The following is a 21,697-nucleotide window of genomic DNA, read 5'->3' on the forward strand; positions in this document are numbered from 1 at the left end:
CCTTAGAAAATGACCAGTTGTTTCACTAGATAATATCCTTATTTCTCGTCTGGAATCACGTAGAGTTCTTTGAAGCTGCACTGAAACTGCAATATCGACCTTTAACCCACTGACCACCACTGACATCCAGTATATGGAGAAAAATGCTGGAACGTTTCTTTCTCAAAAACCTTAATTTCTTGTTTTGACTGAAAAAAAAAAGACACAAACATCTTGGATGACACAGGGGTGAGTAAATTATCAGGACATTTTCATTCTGAAAGTGAGCTTCTCCTTTATTGAAAAAGTTGTGCTATGCTGCAGGATTCTTTCATGCATAGAAAGAAAAAAAAGTGTCACTTTTGATCAATTTAATGTATCCCTGCTGAATAAAAGTATTAATTTCTCTTAAATATATACAAAATCTTATTGAACCTGAACTTGAACGCTACAGTAATTTTATTACGCTACTCTTGGCTTCTTACACTGTAAAAACAATCATGTCATGACATGTATGTTTTGACAACAAGGTGCAAAGAGCCCCACAGGATTTCCTCCTTGAACTAAGTGTTCCAGGCCAATAGAAAACAAACAGCTGTATGTCTCCATCAAGTGGACACATGTAAAATGAGGTGCTGTGTATAGCGTCTACTTTATGCTGGAAAACAGCCAAACAAAAAAAAAAAACCTATGGAAAATGTATCCTTCCATTCATTTCCCTTTCACATTCAAGGTGTCTGTCTCACACTATTGTCTATCTGAATATCTGAGGTCAGTGCTGCATATACAGGATATATTCTTGTGTTTCTTGCTTTGGTGTTTCACTTCCTAAAGCATGTAGACATAGGTAGAGAGGGGATGGCCTGTTCTGTGACATAAGAGTGCCAGCTACTCCTGTTACTCAGCATTAGTCATTCACTCACAAACACACACACACGGATATGTAAATGCAAATATAGGCAAATTCACACCTGCAGACATGGAATTGTGAATATGATATCCTTCTCTCAAAGGATTTCTCAGCTTAACATTTAACTCATACACATAAAATAGTCTTTTAAAAAGAAACAGACACATTATTTACCATTTAAATTTATTGATCTCTAGTTTTCATTTTGATACAGATTGAAATAGAAGCAGTACAATAACTCTTATATAGTAATATCCACTAAACTGGTATTCTAGTTTCATGTTCAAGCCTACATCTTAATAAATAAGATTTATTAGCATGTTCTACTCAAGTAAACCATGATTATAACCTCACACTACAGCAGTGGGCATACAGCATAGCTTCCAGTGCATTAAGACTAGAATCCGTCTTCTCCCCTGAGAACTAAACTGTTCTAGACAAACTGTTCTAGAACTAGAATTTCTACTCAAGCTGATTTAAACACAGTTTTTAAATATTCATATTTTGGTGTTTTCTCCAGAGCGAGTATATTTGATGCAGGTTTAGTCTCTTGTACATTTGATCTGTAGAGTATAACTATATGTCTTATTACAGGTGTGAGGTGTTAGCGCAAGCTGAGCAACATGACAGCACAAAGTTGACAGACCTGCACCATAGCAAACAAAACTTGCAAACAGTCCAACAATGCTCTGTCATTTGTAAAACGTTGTCTAATTTTGTAGACAACCAGGTTGAAAGATGTACATTGGGTCCCTGTTAAAATCACAGACTATAGCGCAGAAACATTAGATCATTTATGTGCAAATCATATATTCTGTCTAGATTTTAATACTACGCTTGTGCAACACAGTGCAATGTAACAAATTCTTTTCTCATTATGTGATACAAATAGTAACCCAAGTTATTAATGACTAACGAATGAATCCCTGTGATAGACAAAAACACATAAACAACTAAAAAAACTATGTCCTCACACCTATTGCAACTATTCGGCCTGCCTGACTTTGAAGTTGGAGGACAGAACAACAGAGACAAAACATCTTTTTTGACAGCCACAACATCTGATTGATCAATGACCTCAATTTGTCATTCACAGCAACAAAGACATGTTCACACAGAAATTCACAAATATTGTTAAACCACACCAAACTCTCAGACTAAATAACCTGTATGTTTTGTCAACAGGTGTTTCACTAAAGCACTTAACACACTCCCTAAAAAGAGCACCACTTACTGAGTATCTGATTGGATGAAAGAAAATTCAACTAGCTGTTCAAAAGACCAGTGACAACTGAAGGCTGAATACAGCCAGCTAGTAGCACTTTCTAGTCTATAGTTATTAGTAACTACGATTTACCACAGACATTTTTGTGTAGCCCATGACTCCAGTTAACCTGTGTCTTCAAAACTGGCCTTTACAGTAAAAACAGTACTTGCTGATATGTTTTTTAACAATGATATGGCTTTGTTTTTCTCCTTTCAGTCTTACCACCAAGGCCTTCAATCAAATGTCAAGTCATAGAGAAGCGTATACAATCAATAGCAATGCATAGTTACAGTAAATTATGATATAGCATTTCAACTGATATCTATAGGGTTACTACCTATGCTGCCACACACCTTAATCAAAGTCTATAATTACTAGCATTGATAGCATAACGTGAAATGTAATGTTTGTTAAAAAAAACTGTGAAGGGTGTAGTTTAGCACTGCGGTGATGTAAAGCAGCATGAAACTCCACCCCTCTCATTTCCCTTTGCTTCAAACACTTTGGCTGAAACTATTTGTGTTTGTCTGTACTTCCTGTTTAAAGGGTTTGTTAAAAAGAGGGAGGAAATGTGAGTGGGCGGATGAGAGAAAAAGCAAGACAGTGATAGATAATAGACAGGCTAAGAAACTGAATTTCAATGATGAAGAGTGTTACAATATAAGGTGCCCTAGTAAAACCTCAATAATGCGTCATTTTAAACCCCTCTTGACTGAAACTTATGAGAACTTTCTAGAAGCTCAACAATACAGCCCCTGGGGAGCAAATGTGGCCGAGTCAGCTTGCTGATTACAGAGCAGCAAGGACTTTGACCACCCGACAGCAAAAAAAACAGCCTCCCTCAAAGTCCTTACAATGAAACCTGCTAAAACATTCACATTTTTGTCAAAATAATGCCTACTGTGCACTTATTTTATGTGACCATATCAAACTTCAAGGGACAGTTCACCCAAAAATGAAAACTATGTCATCATTTATGTCACCATTTTATTACAAACCTTTCTTTTTTCTGAGGAACTCGACTCGCCTTTGAAGATACCAGTGTACTCATGTGCATTAATTTCATGTTACCTTTATCTCCTTCTTAGAGCTTTAAAGTTTGGGTTCCATTAATAAAAATACAAATATCTTGTGCTTTGCAAAAGAAAGAAAGCCATATGAGTTTTTAGACAACATGAGGGTCAGTAAATAATGAAATTATCATTTCTGGGTGACCGATCCCTGTTGAAAAAACAGTATATGCTGGTTAGGTTTTGAAGCATCGCAGGTGGTTTAAGCTGGCCCTTAGTTGGTCATGAGCTGGTTTAAGCTGGTTCTGAGCTGGTAATAAGGACCAGCACCTGATTAGTTTAAACAGTGCCACCTCGAGGAATAAAGGTGAATTCCATGTATTGAGTCATCAGATCTTTACATATTGTTGCGCATAAAAAATATACTTACACTATTACACACCTCGGGTCTCTATCGACCCAATACACTTTTTACCAAAAAAATAATTCAAAAAATATATACTTTTAGATTTTTTGTTTCTTGTTATATTGTTTATAATCAATAGATTGAGGAATACTAAGAAGGAGATATCAAACTTAAAAATGAAGGAGGGAGAGGGTAGTAAATGATGCCGGGTCGCTAAAGACCTGAGGTATACATTTTAGGGTTAAACCAGCGCATAACCAGCTTAAATCCAGCTCAGGACCAACTGAGGACCATCTTACACCAGCTCAAACCAGCTGCCATGCTTCAAAACATATCTAACCAGCGTATGCTTATTTTTTCAACAGGGACCCCTTTTAAAATGATTGAAATGACAGAGTTCATGCTCCAGAAATCATTAAAACATTGTTCAAAAATCGAAATCCTTTAAACCTGACAGTGTCCCCTAATGTCCCTTTAGCTTTTTTTGCTCTGGCCCATAGATCTGATATGCCTGCCAGCCAAACAAGGCAATGATGCACGCTATGCACCCCTGCAGAAGCACCATGACCCCATAGGTGGAACAGAGTGTTGGTCCAGGGAGCCTAGGTGGCATTGCAGGTGATAGTATCAAAGTTGGGTTGAGAAGCAGGGCCTGTATCTCCACTTTGATCATTTGCAGCTCATCCAGGATCGACAGGAAAGTGCAGCAATGGAACCACTGATGGCTGTGACCCCAGATATCAAAGTTCCCTGGAGAAAATCGTTCTGGGATCTTACTGATATTGAAGATGGCAGATACCACCAGCCAAAAGCAGTGGCGGTAGAAGAAGGCAGCCATGGTGGAGAACAAATGAGGGGAGGCGGATGACAAAGAGCTCGCGGAGGTACTCTGGAGACGGTAGAAGACTGGAGTGGAGGAGATGAAAAACGGAAGGAGGAAGACAAGTGTGCGGACAGCATAGCGGTACTTCCTCCAGCACTGTCTTGTGTTACAGCAGGTGATGACGCATATGATAGCAACCAGAAAGGAGGATGGGATGTAGAGGCTTTCAAAAAACAGCTGGAACTGAGTCGGAGAAGATGCAGAGGGCCAAGCCTCTTCATCAGCGTTCAGGCTCCTCCTTTGGGTAGAGTTCTGTCCACCGAATCCAATCTCTGGTATGCCTGCTTGAGGATGGATGTAGTAGTAATACGCCAGTGAGGAACCCACCGTATACGCACTGATAGTCCCATAGTCCACAAAAAAACAGATTTCACGAATGATGAGTGACATGGAGTTAAGAAGATGCGCCAGACTGCTGGCTAGCAGCAGGTACAACACCCCCAGGAAGTAGTTCCAGAAAGGGTAAAAAAAAGGATCGCTAGGTTCCGGCGCTCCTTCCCACGTGAAAACCTCTAGAAAGTGAAAAGTGAACACAAAGATGGGCAGGAAGTGCGTCCAGAAGTTTCCGGTCTCATTGGTAGGACGAAAAGCAGAAGCTAGGCACTGCCGTAGGCTGTAGTTCGGGAAACGATAACCAGACAAAATGAAGTTCTCAGTCACTCTTGGTGGAACGTCAGTGTAACGTAGTAATGGAAGTGACCACATGATTGGACCGAGAGGTAAATTCACTGACAAGCAATAAAAATATCTCCTGAGCTTTGAATCATTGTTGAATTAGATTCATTCAACATTCAATGTTGTAGGTAGTCATTAAATAACTAGTATTGCTATCAGAACGCATGATTATCAAACTGTATGACATCACAGGGATGCAAATGTCATTTTAATAATCCTTTAGAAGCATTTATGGAGTTCTTGTGCAGATTTCAGATGGCAACGGCAAATCCCAATCCCATACAAATCCCAACAGCATGTGCACAGTGAAATGACTGTGGTTTTAGCAGAAATAAATAATCCTGCTGTTGCAAGTGCAAAGGTCAACGGCTCCAGGGTCCCTTTTCCCCGTTAGCTGAAGTCTGTAATGCTATCGGCGTGGTATATTCGTTTTAAAACAATTACGCCAGCAATCACCGAGGACATTTATATAGAGATGACTGTTCAAGTCAAGTTCATGTCACCTGAGGTCCACACGATTTCGGCCACACATATGAGCAAACAGTGAGCTTGTTTTTTTCAGTGCTGAAGGTCTTTTTTGCTTCTCACTGCGGCTGCATCTCTCCTGCATTAAAGCTTTTAAAAGTAGGTCATGTGGGACACGGTCGGGCACCGGCCGGTCTCTGAAAACGAGCGTCACCCCTCAGTGTATTATTCATGCTCCGCCGTGCATAATTCATCGGAAAGATTATCGCGTGCTGTCTCATATGAAGATGCCTTGCTGTAGATTAGTAGCTGATCTTGAAAACAGCCGTTTCACGCAGTCTCACGGCGATGTTTTACCTCAGAACAGGAACAGAGAACATTTCTCACGATTCAGCTGTCTGTGCGGCGGCTAATTCCTCTATTTTCGCCCGTGTTAGAAGCAGTTGTACTGGTCCCTTCGCTCGACATTCGCATTGCGGTGCTGTGTGATCCGGCACGAGCTCTTTTCCAGGAAGGAGATATTTCGTTTCTGCTCGACAGCACTTCTAAATAAACAGTCAACCGGCTCCTAGTCCCTTTATCATTAGATTGCCCTTGACTTCTTGCTCAAATGCCGGCTGTGAGGTGCTGTATGTGTGTCTGGCGCTCTCATGTCCTGCCGTTACTTAATCAGGATAAAAGCGTCCGTGTTGCCAGCTCCGGCAAAGCAGCGCAGCACCCGTAACAAACCTGATGTGTGTTTTGTGGTCACACGAGCTGTATGACTTCTTTAGAACTGTACAACAAATTCCCCGTCTGCAGCCAGCCTCTCTCTCTGTCTCTTTATCTCTCTCTCTCTCGCACAGACACTTACGTACTGTTTCTCTATCTTTATCCCCCACACGCTACGCAGAACACTCGCCTAAGGCTACGGCATTTACAGGCTATAGCTATAGCTTCTGACATGACTGATTTCAGTAGTTTTACAGGCCTTATTTTACTGCAAAGGTTATGTACTTTACAGTAAGTCAAATGACAGAGTCGTATTTTAGGGAAAGGATCTGTCTGTTATAAACTTTGAACACTTTGACCAATTGGAGAAGTAAACAAAAGGTTGTGCTACATTTAAACTAACAGTTACTTTATATTTTGTATACATATGATATATTGTAGTGAGCTGAAAACTGATAAAGGCCTACAGCTCCTAAGTACTACAGAAAAACTGTTTCTCAAGTGGCTCAGATCTCAAACGAAATGATCTTGCAGATTCATTTACACGTGCAACAATATCCATTCTGTCACATGTGAGTAAAAAACCTATCTGAGGAACTGTTACAGTGTAAACGCAGCCTTATTTACACAATACAGTGCTAGCTGCTCACTCTGCCTTTCAAAGAAATATACATAAATATATAATGTGCTGTATCCTGTACTGTGGTGGGATATTAATACTAATGTACTTATAAGAGCATTTGTAAAACCACCTTGTACGATTTTTAAAATGAGCATTTTTTCACCTTTAATAGACTGAACAGTAGGATGAGAGACAGGAAACGTTGGAAGAGGAGGGAACAGGAAAGGATCTTGAGTCAGAGCTCAAACTCATGTTTTGAACTCAAATTTTTTTTAGCTTAATTTTGAATAAACATACCCATTTATTATTTCCAGGCAGGCTGATTTCTTCAATGACATCACTCTGCCACAGCAAACAGCATAGACTGTTAACCTGTTAGCTTCTCTGTTAAATTATGCACAACACGCACCCATCTGAACTCCTGAGTCCTCCAGCATAAAGCAGTCTATAGTGTCCCTCTGTAACCATGACAGGTGGCCCTATGATGGGCAGTGAGTTGTAGGGATAGTGTTATCATTAGGGAATATTGATTTTTTACACAGGCCAGCTGTTGAGCCAGCTGGCGGAATGGACAGCAAATGTCTGGTTGTGCTGATTTCGGATTATTTCTAAAGTATGTTGTGATGGGACAGTATTGGTTACTTGCCAGTGGTCACTTACAGTGTAATAATCATTCTCTTATATTATAAACACCATGACTTTTGGAACAGTAGAAGTAGTAGTAGTATTTTTAAAAAGAAAATATGTATTACACTTTTACATTTTAAGCCTTTCTCAAGCACTTGGGGACCTCTGAAGATCATATTTTATTTAGTCATTTAAAAAATATTTATTATAATAAATATTTGTTTTCCTGTAATTTAAATCCGAATAGGTCAGGTGAATAGGGCATACTGGAGTTCTCACATTAAGATTTTAATACAGTGCAACATGGCATGCAGAATACTGCCATTTTAGAAGCACTATCATAAAAATGTAATTTTTACTGATATGTTTATGCGTATATCTATCTATCTATCTATCTATCTATATATATATATATATATATATATGCGAACCCATGTGTACAGCTGAAGTGAAAAATTTACATACACTTGATTCTTAATACTGTGTTTCTACCTGAATGTTCCACAACTGTTTTCCAACAATGACTGTATGATTTTGAGATCCATCTTTTCACACTGAGGACAACTGAGTGCCTCATACACAACTATTACAGAAGATTTAAACACTCACTGATGCTCCAGAAGGACACAAGATGCATTAAGAGCCAGGGATGTTTTAAACAGAATGAAGATGTGTACATTGTTCTTATTTTGCCTAAATATCATTTTTTTTTTTTTTTTCATTTCAGAAGCTACAGAAGATACTTACATGTTTCCCAGAAGAGAAAAATAAGTTACATTTACCCTGATCTTCAAGGACAGCTGGCAGTTTAACTGTTCAGGACAGAAAAACACCATTACTAAATTAAAACTTCATCAGAAAAAAAAAAAAAAACAGCTGTGGATCATTTAGGTAACAACACAATATTAAGAATCAAGTGTATGTCATTTTTATAAATTCCACTATTATTGTCTCTTTTGGACTATATGTAAACGTCTTTTATGTGAAATATCTTATTCAGGCAAGTACTAAATAAAAATAACATGCATTTTGTATAATCCCTCTTATTTTGGTAAAATAATTAACATTTTGCAGATTCCGCAAGGTGTATGTAAACTTTTGACTTCAACTGTATATGTGCTCATTTGTGTCAGTGAGAAATATTTCTGCTGTATTTTCTCTTTTCACGGTGATCTTTGGCTGATTAGGGGGTGGGCTTTGCTGTGTGGCAGCTGTTCGATGATTGACTAACTGCTGTGTATTTGGTGACCACCTGCCTGAGGATTAGCAGGGAAGGCCTCTGTTGGTATTTAAGTATACTAGTTTATAGATGAGACAGAAGATGAATTCAGTGGCTGTGGAGGTGAAACAGAAGTAGGTGCAGCATCAAAGAAGATCAGATGTGTCACTATAGATGAAAACCACAGATTTCCCCATTTAGCAGAGTACATACAGTACAGAACAAACCAAAACTAAGATTAAATTCAAGGCCCCCAGCTCTAACACCTCAAACAAGTTGAGACTGCTTCTCATCTGCAAGACTCAAGTTGTCAGGTATTTGAAAGCATGTTTATATTTGCTATAGCTGTGGCAGTATGTAAACCATATTTCAAAAATAAAGACTGTAACTGAAAATCTCCTCACAACATTCACAAATGAACACTATGGTGATGATTTATATATTAAATCCTGTTTCAGTGTCACTGATGACAGAAAAATGACTCGACAGGAAGTGAAATGTTCTCTCAGATCTTGAGAGGACACTGGAAGGGGTTAATATGCAAATAGGATAAGAGGATAAGAACAGCCCCCTGTGGCAGTTCACAGAATTACATAGCTCTTAGTGAATAAACCAACAACACATAAAGGCAAACGCATTGTTAAATAAATACAATGATAATAAAATACATGAATGCACTTGAATTTCAGAAGAGGAAGAACAGATATGTGTTTGTGTCACCTGATGCCTGGAGAGTGCTGATCCACGTGACATGCGAGGGATCGCCGGTCTGAATCCTGCAGAGGTACATGACCACACACAGGTTTTGAATAGTCTATACAACATGCTTTGTAAATGATGCATTGTGGTTGTTCAGCCCATTCAAAAAGATCATGCAGCCATGATTCCCAAACAAAAAAGTTCTTTCTTTCCCAATTCGAAACACAAAACATTAAAAGCTGCTGAACTGAATACACACACTGACATCCCACATCAAGACACATACTCACCAATCACCAGGTCTTGTTCTGGACCCTGATGTATGTGAAAACAGGGCTCCAAAATAAACTTGCTTTTTTTCTGCTGGCACTATAGTTAAGATTTCCATTGGCCCTGCCAAATGTTTCCTGGCCCAAACAGAATCAATATTTTTAGCAAAATTAATGTTAGCCTGTTTTAAGAAAAAGCTATAAATATAATTCACACTGTATTTTCTATAAGATATGTTTAGAATTGTTTCATCTTATTCTAAATTATTTAATCTTAATTGATTATCAAATGTAAGAGCTGTTAACAAATGTTCAAAGGTCGCCTGAACGATGGATAACTATTAGAAAGATAATGGTGTAAACAGGAACTTAAATTTCAAAGTCATCCTTTGTTTTAAAGGCCAGATAGCACAATATACAAAGCAGGGAAATGAGGAAATGATGAAATGAGGTCAAAGTGTATTGTAATCACCTGTTTTAACACATTCTGTTCCTGAGCTACTCAGAGTTTCCATCCCACATCCCACATCCCCCATCCCCCCCCCCATCAGGAGTCACCCAAAAGTGGATTATCGCTAGCAGCACGCACTAAAGAGCACTTGGCACTTACCACACCTCCTCACTGTTGTTACAAGTTCATTAAAGCATTCATTCTAATACAGTTCATTTGTTTATGATGTCCATGAATAGAACAACATAGACAGAGCACCAGGAAATAAACCTACTCTGAACGTACACCCTACTTCATTCTTGAGCTGTTTCTTCACTTCCTGTTTCCTGTGGACATCACGTCTATTTTGTTAGCACCCTGTGTACTTTCTGAACACTTCCCTGGACACTTGACTTTCATTGTTTATTACATTTTGTGGAATAAATGCTGACCTCACTGTATCCGTTTTCACTGACCACCACACAACATAAAATGCAATAATCAAACCAAAAAAACAAAAAACAAAAAACAAAAAAAGGGGGTAAGTAATTAGCCTGTCAGTGTGTACACACACATATTTTAAAAAAAATAATCACATCACTCAGGAATCTGGGTTTTTAGCTATTCTGTTTTCCAATTAGAAGTAAAATAGAGTCTGTAGAATTACTTGCAGGGATAGTTCACCCAAAATGAAAATTCTGTCATTGATTATTCACCCTAATGTCTTTCCAAACCCAAGACCTTTGTTCATCTTCAGACCACAAATTAAGATATTTATGATGAAATCCGAAAGCTGCATAGACAGCCACGCAACTTACACGTTCAAGGCCAAAAAAGGTAGTAAAAACATTGTTTAAACAGTCCATGTAACATCACTGGTTCAACACTCTTAAAAATAAAGGTTCTTTATTGGCATCAATGGTTCTATGAAGAACCTTGAACATCCATGAAACCTTCTTTATAGTCGAAAAGGTTCTTTCGATTTTTTAAATGTTCTTCAAAAAGGTTGTTTTAGGAACTGTTCACTGAAAGGTTCTTTGGGGACAGGATTGCCAAATGTACAATAATTATTGTGTTTGTATGGTAATGTTGACCTCTGTACAATCAATAATGAAAAAAATTCCATAATAATTTTTCACACTTCAAATGATGGTAATCATAGGGCTTCCATGCTTATTGATCTAGCTGTGGATCCTACGTCCACCGTGTCCTGCTTTTAAACCAACGAGCACTATGTTGTGGTCCATGACGGCATCAAATCTGTAACGCAAAAGGAACCTATCAACATCTGGCAACATGCAGGCTTCCGAAGACGGCGACTCAGAGGTGGAGTTTGTACACAGAGAAAACGAGAGTATCAAGACGCATGTGTGAAGAGAAGAAATTGTTGAATAATGTCATTATTTTTGTTTTCTTTGCACACAAAAATTATTCTCACAGCTTCATCACATTACGGTTGAACCACTGATGTCACATGGACTGTTTTAACATGTCCTTACTACCTTTCTGGGCCTTGAACATGGTTGTTGTGTTGCTGTCTATACAGGGTCAGAAGGCTCTCGGATTTCATCAAAAATATCTTAATTTTTGTTCAGAAGATGAACGAAGGTCTTTAAACAACAAGTTTGGAACAGTTCTTATTCCTTAATTCCTAATTTATACACTACAGTTCAAAAGTTATTTATTTATTTTTGGTAAATAAATTAAAACCAAAAATGTAATTTTTTTTTTATGTTGCAAAGGATTTCTGTTTTAAATAAAACAGTAAAAATATTTAAAATATATTCCACAAAATATTAAGCAGCAAAGATGTTTCTTGAACACCAAATCAGCATATTAGAATGATTTCTGAAAGATCTTGTGACATTGAAGACAGGAGTAATGGCTGCTGAAAATTCAGCTTTGCCATCACAGGAATGAATTTTAAAATGTATTAAAATAGAAAATAGTCATTTTAATTCACAGTATTTCAAAATATTACTGATTTTACTGTGTTTTTTTAAATTAAACGCAACCTTGGTGAGCATAAGAGACATCTTTCAAAACCCCCAAACATTTAAACAGAAGTTACGTCTATATGTAAACCAAAAAATCAGCAGTGATCTTTGAAAAAACAAAATGCTAAATGCTATGGTCAAGTGAGTTTTCCTTCAGCTTGAAAAGCTGCAAATGGGAGCCAAGATCCAAACCCCAATTGTATGAACGGTTATCAGCAACTACAATCACTGCAAAGCTATTCTTAGTGACTAGTGAAATGTCTAGCCGACAAAGCTGTCATCCAGCAGGCTATGATAATCATCGATTCAATATATGAACATGCTTTCTGCATGCCATCTCAGTCACTTTATCTAAAATCAGTAAAGCACAATGCATGACACAGCCTTTTCCACTACTATTAACAACTAATTTACAGAACAATCATGGTAAAGCACTCAGCTTTTACAGAGCAAATAGAGCAAATGAGATCTACTCATACATTAAAGCACTTTACTGCTCCCTGATGGCCATCATCCATCAGACAGAATACAAATGCATTTACTGAAGACATCCACCACATTTCTCAAACACATACACATTTGTTTTTTATTTCTCTTACAGGAAAATCCATTGACTGCTACTGATTGTTATACCAAGCAAATTATATTTTTATCATGCAAACCTACTACTCCTAATCCTACTATCACACCAAACTTTGTTTTTTAAATACAATTTCATTAAGACATTATTTTCTATGTTTTCAGGCTGTGGCTAGCCTCAGAGTCTCCAAAAGAAAATGATAGATCATTACATCTCATGTTTAATTTACAACCCATCATGGGTTATTAAATATAATGGAATGTATTACTGTTATGTCTGTAGTACAGTTTTTGGTTGTTGCTACATTAGTTGAAGGTTACACTAGTGTTACATTTGGCTGAGTCTTACATTTAATAGCCTAAGGAGAACTGAAGCGGAGAAGGTTGTAGCATGTGACAGTAAAACTAAATGATGAGTTTAATGCAGTATTTATGTATATTTTATATCAGTGGTTTTCAACCAAGGGGCTGGGACCCTCAGCAAACCTCCAAGGGGGTGTCAGGATCACTTGAGAGCATTGAAAATAAGACAAAACAAGCATTAAACTGTTTTTGAAGAACCAGGGTTCCCACAGTCTTAAAGCAGGATATATGAGGGAAGCCTAATTTTAAAACTATAGAAAAGTCATGCTACGTAACAAAATCCTAAAACGCAATTCCCATTCTTATCCACCTTATTTTTCAGTGCGGAAGTAAGCTACTTTATGGTAATGTGTGAGAATTCCGGTTCATACACCACCGTAGGGAAATAATGAGAAGAACAACAAAGTGCAGTAAACGATAACTACAAACCGTTGTGTTCATAATTAAGATAATACATTAAAATATGATAAGACACACCAGTTTGCAATAACAAGCAGCAAAATGAGTCAGACACATAAAATTTACAAATGGCCACACCCGCTTTTACAGGAAAAATAAGGATACTTTTTAAAATCATGTCAATATCCAAAATATTCTATTGAAATTTCTACAGAAATTGTAAGTAAATCCTTATCTTACCTATTAAATCACGAACAATAAATGTGGAACAGTCATGGGGCTTTTGAATATTGTTGTGAAGAAAGCAGGGGCTAAGAGTCCAAAAGGTTTAGAACCACTATGTATGAGTTGATATGTACACTATATATATATATATATATATATATATATATATATATAGCACCAAATCAACATATCCAAATATCCTATAGACCTTCTTATTTGAGTTTGCATATTAAAGGAACACTCCAATTTTTTTTTGAAAATAGGCTCATTTTCCAACTCCCCCAGAGTTAAACAGTTCAGTTTTACCGTTTTCGAATCCAACCAGCCAATCTCCGGGTCTGGCGGTGGCACTTTTAGCATAGCTTAGCATAGATCACTGAATCCGATTAGACCGTTAGCATCTCGCTCAAAAATGACCAAAGAGTTTTGACACTTTTTCCGTTTAAAACTTGACTCTTCTGTAGTTACATTGTGTACTAAGACTGACAGAAAATGGAAAGTTATGATTTTCTAGGTTGATATGGCTAGGAACTATACTCTCAGCGTAATAATCAAGGAACTTTGCTGCCGTACCATGGGTGCAGCCGGTGCAATGATATTATGCAGAGCCTGAAAATAGTCTCTCTGTGCAAGCATGTGGTCACTTTGGTTATGTCGACAGAAGTTAGCCTACTTTCAGGTGCTGCGTAATATCATTGCGCCGGCTGCACCCATGTTACAGCAACAAAGTACCTTGATTATTACGCCGGAATGAGAGTATAGTTCCTAGTCATATCAGTCTAGAAAATCGCAACTTTTTTCCGTCGGTCTTTGTATACAATGTAACTACAGAAGAGTCAAGTTTTGAATAGGAAAAATGTCGTAAATCTTCGGTCATTTATGAGTGAGATGCTAACGGTCTAATCGGATTCAATGATGCTAGCGCCAGACCTGGAGATCGTCTGAATGGATTCAAAAACGGTAAAACTCAACTGTTTAACTCTAGGGAAGTTGAAAAATGAGCCTATTTTCAAAAAAAGTGGAGTGTTCCTTTAAACCTCAGAGTTAACTGTAAATTAAATTCAACTCCACACAAAGAAAATATTCATGTTTAGGATTCTGCCTCCGACACAGGCCGGTTGTTTTAGCATACGCAGTTATTTTAGCTCTTTTGGAGTCTTGTTTTTTTCTGTGTGGAGTTTTGTGGGTCAGCACATGCTAAATATGTGCGGACACAGATTGCCGGTTTTCTGAGGGTAGTGGTTTCTTTCTCTGAGTGATACCACCACTGCAGAAATCTCAGCATGCTTTTGAGTAGTTACAAGTTACAACCCCCACCATCTCCCCCTGCTGAGACAAATCTATATCAAATCCCAAAGAAACCGGATAAGACATTCAGCATCTACACACTCTTTCCATCATAATGAGAAAATCAATAAGTGTGTCTGCATATGACCACTGGTTAGTAGACTTATGACAGCTACAATGAGTTGGTGTGTGTTACCAAATAATGATTAAAATTTAAAACTAAAATACGGATACAAAGAATGCTGTTAGAATGTATAAATCTATGCTGTATTTACACCTGCTCAGACCTGCTGTAGACGTCAGGGGGCAGTGTGGGACAGTTATGCAAATACAATAGAGCTGTTCAGCTGTTTACAGCCCTAAAGAGTGAAAGTGCATTAGCATTTGACTTGTGGCTTCCCTTAGGATTTTCTAATGGGTTTTTAGAATACTGGTTTTCGATTTAGTAGTACAAAAAAGTTCTATGTGTACTATTACTTGATGTGTCTTTCCCATTATGCTCTAACAAATAAATCATACTACAGCTGTCCACCTTATTCTTCAACATGGAAGTAAGCCTATGGGCGAGATTTCCGGTTCATTAGCCGCTATAGGAAAATAACGATAAGACAAACAAAGCATAGTAAACGGTAAAACAGTTTGCACTACAAACCTTATCTTAAATAATTCTTAATTAGGATAATACATCAAAATATTATGGTAAGACACACCAATTTGCAATATCAAGCAGCAAAAAAAAAAAAAAAAAATAGCTGGATGCAGATGAGACCAAATTTACAAATGGTCATGCCCACTTTTACGGAAAGAGTTAATACTGAGGTTTCACAGAGAAATTGTGATCAAAATAAATATTTGTACTATTTAATGTAAAAATTGTATGATATGGACCCTAACCTTTATAAACAAACACAGAAAGTTAGGCGGCATGTACTTCTATAATTCAGATAATATTTTTTACAGAATTACATAATATTTTCTTCTCGTTTCGACATAATTTATATCAAAAACGTCTAAGAAATGTTCATGTTGTACATATTTATTTATATTATAACAAAAATGAAAATATTAACATGTGGTTTAAAGAATGTTGACAAATTCCCAAAACAGTTTATAAAACGGATAGTTACAGTCCTTGATAATGATTGGCAAATTCTAAAACTGTGGCCTCATTAAATCACTATTACATTGCTGAAAAACTACATTGGTGGCAGAAGAATTATTATTTATTAGCATTAAATTACTTTTGTTGCTGTGTAGTTTACAGCCATTTTAGAACAGCTGAAGGCCTAACAACTCCCATTAGCTGTTCCTAAATCACTGTAAAGCACTGCTTTTTAAGTCTAACTGCTTTATTAGACAATGTACAATCATTTTAGACCATATGTGACCCTGGACCACAAAACCAGTCTTAAGACACTGGGGTTTATTTGTAGCAATAGCCAAAAATACATTGTATGGGTCAAAATTATTGATTTTTATTTTATGGCAAAAATCATTAGGAAATTAAGTAAAGATCATATTCCATTAAGATATTTTGTAAAATTCCTTCTGTAAATGTATGAAAACTTAATTTTTGATTAGTAATATACATTGTTAAGAATATTATTTGAAGAACTTCAAAGGTGATTTTCTCAATATTTAGATTTTTTTGCACCCTCAGATTCCTGATTTTTAAATAGTTGAATATTGTTGAAAATATTGTCATATCCTAACAAACTATACATCAATGAAAAGTTATTCAGCTTCCATATGATGTATAAATCTCAATTTTGAAAAACATTACCCTTACGACTGGTTTTGTGATCCAGGGTCACATATTTAACTTCATATTAACTTGTGGAGAATGTTGCTCAGAACAAATTAATGGTGCAAAAGCAATTTATGATAAGGAAAAAGGTTTTTCTGTTTATTTTAACAAACACAAAACCCTTTAGCATTTAGGATTATTGGTACACAAACATAAAAATAAAGAATGTTAAGTGTTCTTTGACAAACTGTCATCTGTGCACAAACAGGAAAGTCCTGATGGCTATTTATTGGTATATGTAACATTTTACATACCGTTATTCAATGTAACAATGTAAACTGTTGAATTACAGATATGCAAATAAGCATATGTATGTAGTAACTGGTCTATTGTCATACTTCCACAACAAAGACTTTATATACACACAAAAATAAAGATGACAGAAAAGGAAAATATGTTAATACAAGGATGAAAACATCATGCCTGATCTAACCTACAACAGTCATATAATGTTGTTTACATCACCACTGAAATTATAATGAGTGTATATGTCTACTGTTCAACCAGTTGGCCAGGTTCAGTGATCAAGGAAAGATTTGTGAGAAATTGGTTTACATCACTTTGGGTATATTTGAAATACTAACATTTTCTCCCATAAATACCTTAACCTTTACCTTTCGGTCTTCCCTCATAGTGCAGGCCTTCATCATGTGAACGCCGTCACTCGACCTCACCTGTGAGAATAACAAGATTGTTTCTAAACTTCATGTTAGACCTAATCTTGTACTATGAGGAACCTTCAGTGTACCTTAAAAGTCCACTCAAACCTCCCTTTAGTTTAAAGTTTGACCCGTCTGGTCCCGAAATATAACACAATCTGGCCCTCAGTGGACCAACTCCAGCTGACTTGCAGAAAAGGGCAGAACGCCACTAACATAGTAAGCGATGCCCAGAGAAAGAAGGGCGATGACCACTAGCAGCAGCAGGACCCTCCAGAAGCCCAAGTCCTCCACAAACTCCTGCCAGGTGGAGCGAAAGCTGGACAGCACACCCTCACTGTTCTGCAGGTTTGGATTCAGCAGTGAATGGCTCTCCATCGCACTAGAAACAACAGTGTTCCGTTAGAAAAACAGGTACTGAAACATGTCAGGTAACGAAAATATGCAGCTGTTCAAATCTGACCTTTCGCTTTCAGCCATCTGCATGGCTTCAAGTTTGGAGTGAGCTCCTCTGTTGAAACCCTTGACCTCTTGCTCTTCTAGACCTTCCAGCAACCGAATGGCATCTTTGTTTACTCCTCTCCTCTTAGCCAGCACCAGGGGTGTCGAGCCATTGTGGTTACTGTTCGAATGCCAAGGAACAATTGAGAAACTTCACACAGAGTCAGATAATGACATCTCTACAAGCAGTACTGCTGATATAAAACAAAAATAAATTAATACAATATCTTTTAGAAACAGTGTAACACATTTTATTTTGGTAACACTTTACAATAACATGAACAAACAATAAACAAAACATTTATTACAGTACTAGTTTGTGTTAATGTGCATACAGTTGTTCATTGTTCAAGTTAATTCACAGTGCATTAACTAATGTTAACAAACAATTTCTGATTTTAATAATTAAAATCAGACACTTCATTTTAAGGTGTCCTTGTTACAGTGTAATTACACATTTAAGTACTGAGTAATATTAATTAATTATGTACTTACTATATGGTTATGGTTAGGATTATAGTTTTCCTTAGGGTTACTTGCATGTGATTTTGCATAATTGAATGTTGTAATAATAGTAACTACATGTAAAGTGCAACAAGGACACCGTAAAATAAAGTGTTACCTAATAATGCATTATTAAATTCACTTTATTTTAATTATTTCTATTTTATGAAAGTGGTGGCTAACTTTTATAAAAACCTCAGTAGAAACTATGGTTTTCATGGAAAAAATATATATATATATATATATAACTTACTTATTTATTTTAATGTTTAAGTTTTATGTAGCAAATGTGAATTATTAAATTTACCAAATATATTTTGAGATAAAGGTCTTGTTCCTGATTTTCAGTTTTGTTCAAGGTAATTCAAATAAAAATTTTCCAATAAATTAAGGGTCTTTTCTGTTTGACTTTTGTGTTTGTTGACATTCAAATGGTCAATATAATTTATTATGATGGGTGTCCAAATTAAAGATAACAATCATATTTATAATGACGCCAATATATTAAAAATATAAAATAGAATATTTAAAATATATTGTAAAGTCATATTAAAATGTCAATTTATTTAGTGAATAAACACTTTTATTATTATACTGTAAAACAATTATTACAATTGTTTTATCGAAATTAACAGAATATGGAATAAACTAAAGCTAAACTGACTTTGACCAAGTATTTTATGCAAAACTTACACTACCAGTCAAAAGCTTTTTGGACAGTAAGATTTTTAATGTTTTTTAAAGAAGTCTCTTCTGCTCACCAAGCCTGCCTTTATTTGATCCAAAATACAGCAAAAGAAATATATTTAGTATTTAAAATAAATTCCTATTTAAATATATTTAAAAATGTAATTTATTCCTGTGATCAAAGCTACATTTTCAGCATCATTACTCCAGTCTTCAGTGTCACATGATCCTTCAGAAATCATTCTAATGAAATTACTTTTATTTAGCAAGGATGTTTTAAATAGATCAAAAGTGACGATAGAGATATTTATAATGTTACAAAAGATTTCTAGTTCAGACAAATGCTGTTCTTCTGAACTTTGTATTTATCAAAGAAACCTGAAAAAAATCTACTCGGCTGTTTTTACCACATTTATAATAATAATAAATGTTTTTGAGCAGCAAATCAGAATATCAGACTGATTTCTAAAGGGTCATGTGACTGGGGTAATGATGCAAAAAAATCAGCTTTGAAATCAAAGGAATAAATTACATTTTAAAATATATTCAAATAGAAAGCAGTTATTTTAATTAGTAAAAAACATATTTCAGATTTTTACTGTTTTTGCTGTACTTTAAATCAAATAAATGCAGGTTTGGTGCAGAAGGGAATTATTAACAAAAAAAAAAAAAAAAATTAAAAATCTTACTGTTCAAAAACTTTTGACTGGTAGTGTAACTTCTATAACTACCTACTACAGCTAAAATATTTGTATCAATACTTTTTATGATTTTCTCGCCCTAAAATGTGTTCAATAAAACCATATTTTTTCTGCAATTACACAATGGGAGTAGTAAAAAACACAGGTGTGCTACAGCATTAGTCACATAAAACATTAAAGAAAGAAACAGTAGTCAATTGTCCAAATAAATAAATAGGCATATCTCACCAAATATCAATTTTGAGACCATTGGACACCAGGAACTGAATCGTGTCCACATGTCCACACAGGTGCAGTGCAGTGTTGCCCTGATAGTCAGTGGCCAGCAGATCTGCGCCGAACTTGTGCAAGAAGCGGCAGATGTCCACATTACCTCGCGCCGCTGCCAGATGCAGACCTGTGCGGCCCCTGTGGTCACGGATGTTGGGGTCACACCCAGCCTCCAGCAGACGTCTAGCGAAACTCAAGTCCCCATCAATACAAGCCTGCAGTAACGGTACACTGGTCTGCGACGAGTCATTGATGAAGACATATGACATGTCTGAGTCGGTCTCCGAAAATTCCAGCGTAACTGAAAACAAAATAATGGGGTGAATCTCACAAAGTCTGGATGGGTCATATTTTACCCCATGATTAAATTTTTTTTACAACTGTTAGGATCTATTTCTCAATACTTACATCATATTTTCAAAACTATTCACTCAGTGAGCACAATAGCAGTCTATGTCAGCTTTTATGGTATTTTTTTGGCAATATTATGTTTGTAAATAAAAGACATGGCCTGATTAAGTCCTAAACATCTGACACATAACACTAATTAATGATTTTCTACATACTAAATATAATTTATTACTTCTATCTTGTTGATTATGAGGTGAAATATGACCTAGTCCTAAATGAGGAGGAAGACCAGCTGGTCACACCTCATTAAGTTTTAACAGATTATATTTTACTGCAATCATGCAACATGAAGCCTTTTGAACAGCTGAAACACCATTTATCAAAGCACCTGCACCTTTTACCTGCTCATGAGCTGCAGTGTTGAATGAGCAGGATTCTGCATTAGCCAGCACACCGCTACATGATGCTGACTAATGTAAAATCATCCATCTTTGACAAATAACAATCACAGCTAAGAGATTAATTCCTCGAAATTCACAACAGATACGAATCAGCTGCTAATAAAAACAGCTCCAGTGATATAGCGTTTGTAAACATGTCATTACTGTAAACAGCTGCATAATACTCCAATCACTGCAGGTTTATCAGCGTGTGTAAGAGCACTAAATTGCTAACATCTGAAATCCGGACATAACAGCGCACTTATTCACACGCACCGTTATTGTTTTATATGTACCTGTTTTGTGCAGCGGTATCACAGGAGAAAAATCTTGAGCTTGTTCAAGTCCCGTCGCTTATGTCTGTCTCTGTGTTGTTTGTGAGTTACTACAGCTGCAGCGGTAACTGTGAGTTTGAGAGCTCACAACGCCCCCTGCTGCTGTGGGGCGCTACTGCATACATCTAGTAAAAGGCGATGCTTTCGTGGAGCTTTGAAACTTTTATTCATTTTGAATCAGTGGTTCGGAGCTTGTATCAAACTCACCAAAACATTTTAAAATCCAATATTTTTGTTTATTGTTTCTCATTCTTGTATATGTTGTGTTCTTTTTTCCCGCTAAATAAAATATAAAAAAAACTCGACAGTCCGCCGCTAGATGGCGTTGATTTGATGAACCCAGAAACAAGTGTCTAATTTAAAGTGATCTCTTTTAAAATAATAATAATAATAATAATAATAATAATAATAATAATAATA

General features: G+C 36.4%; 2 protein-coding genes across 2 annotated transcripts; both read right to left on the bottom strand.

Moving 5' to 3' along the window:
* Positions 1–344: 344 nt before the first annotated feature.
* On the bottom strand, positions 345–6,591 carry paqr9 (progestin and adipoQ receptor family member 9). Its single transcript, XM_051115236.1, has one exon. The coding sequence runs from the start codon at positions 5,158–5,160 to the stop codon at positions 4,036–4,038; it is 1,125 nt and encodes a 374-aa protein (XP_050971193.1). The 5' UTR covers positions 5,161–6,591; the 3' UTR covers positions 345–4,035.
* Positions 6,592–17,021: 10,430 nt separating this feature from the next.
* On the bottom strand, positions 17,022–21,344 carry ankrd46b (ankyrin repeat domain 46b). The gene is made up of 4 exons (XM_051116011.1): positions 21,239–21,344; positions 20,110–20,452; positions 17,952–18,110; positions 17,022–17,870 (listed from the first exon to the last, which is right to left on the bottom strand). The coding sequence occupies exons 2-4, from the start codon at positions 20,418–20,420 to the stop codon at positions 17,654–17,656; spliced, it is 687 nt and encodes a 228-aa protein (XP_050971968.1). The 5' UTR covers positions 20,421–20,452; positions 21,239–21,344; the 3' UTR covers positions 17,022–17,653.
* Between the last annotated feature and the right edge of the window lie 353 nt (positions 21,345–21,697).

Source organism: Labeo rohita, chromosome 7 (assembly GCF_022985175.1).
Source record: "Labeo rohita strain BAU-BD-2019 chromosome 7, IGBB_LRoh.1.0, whole genome shotgun sequence".
Taxonomy (NCBI): domain Eukaryota; kingdom Metazoa; phylum Chordata; class Actinopteri; order Cypriniformes; family Cyprinidae; genus Labeo; species Labeo rohita.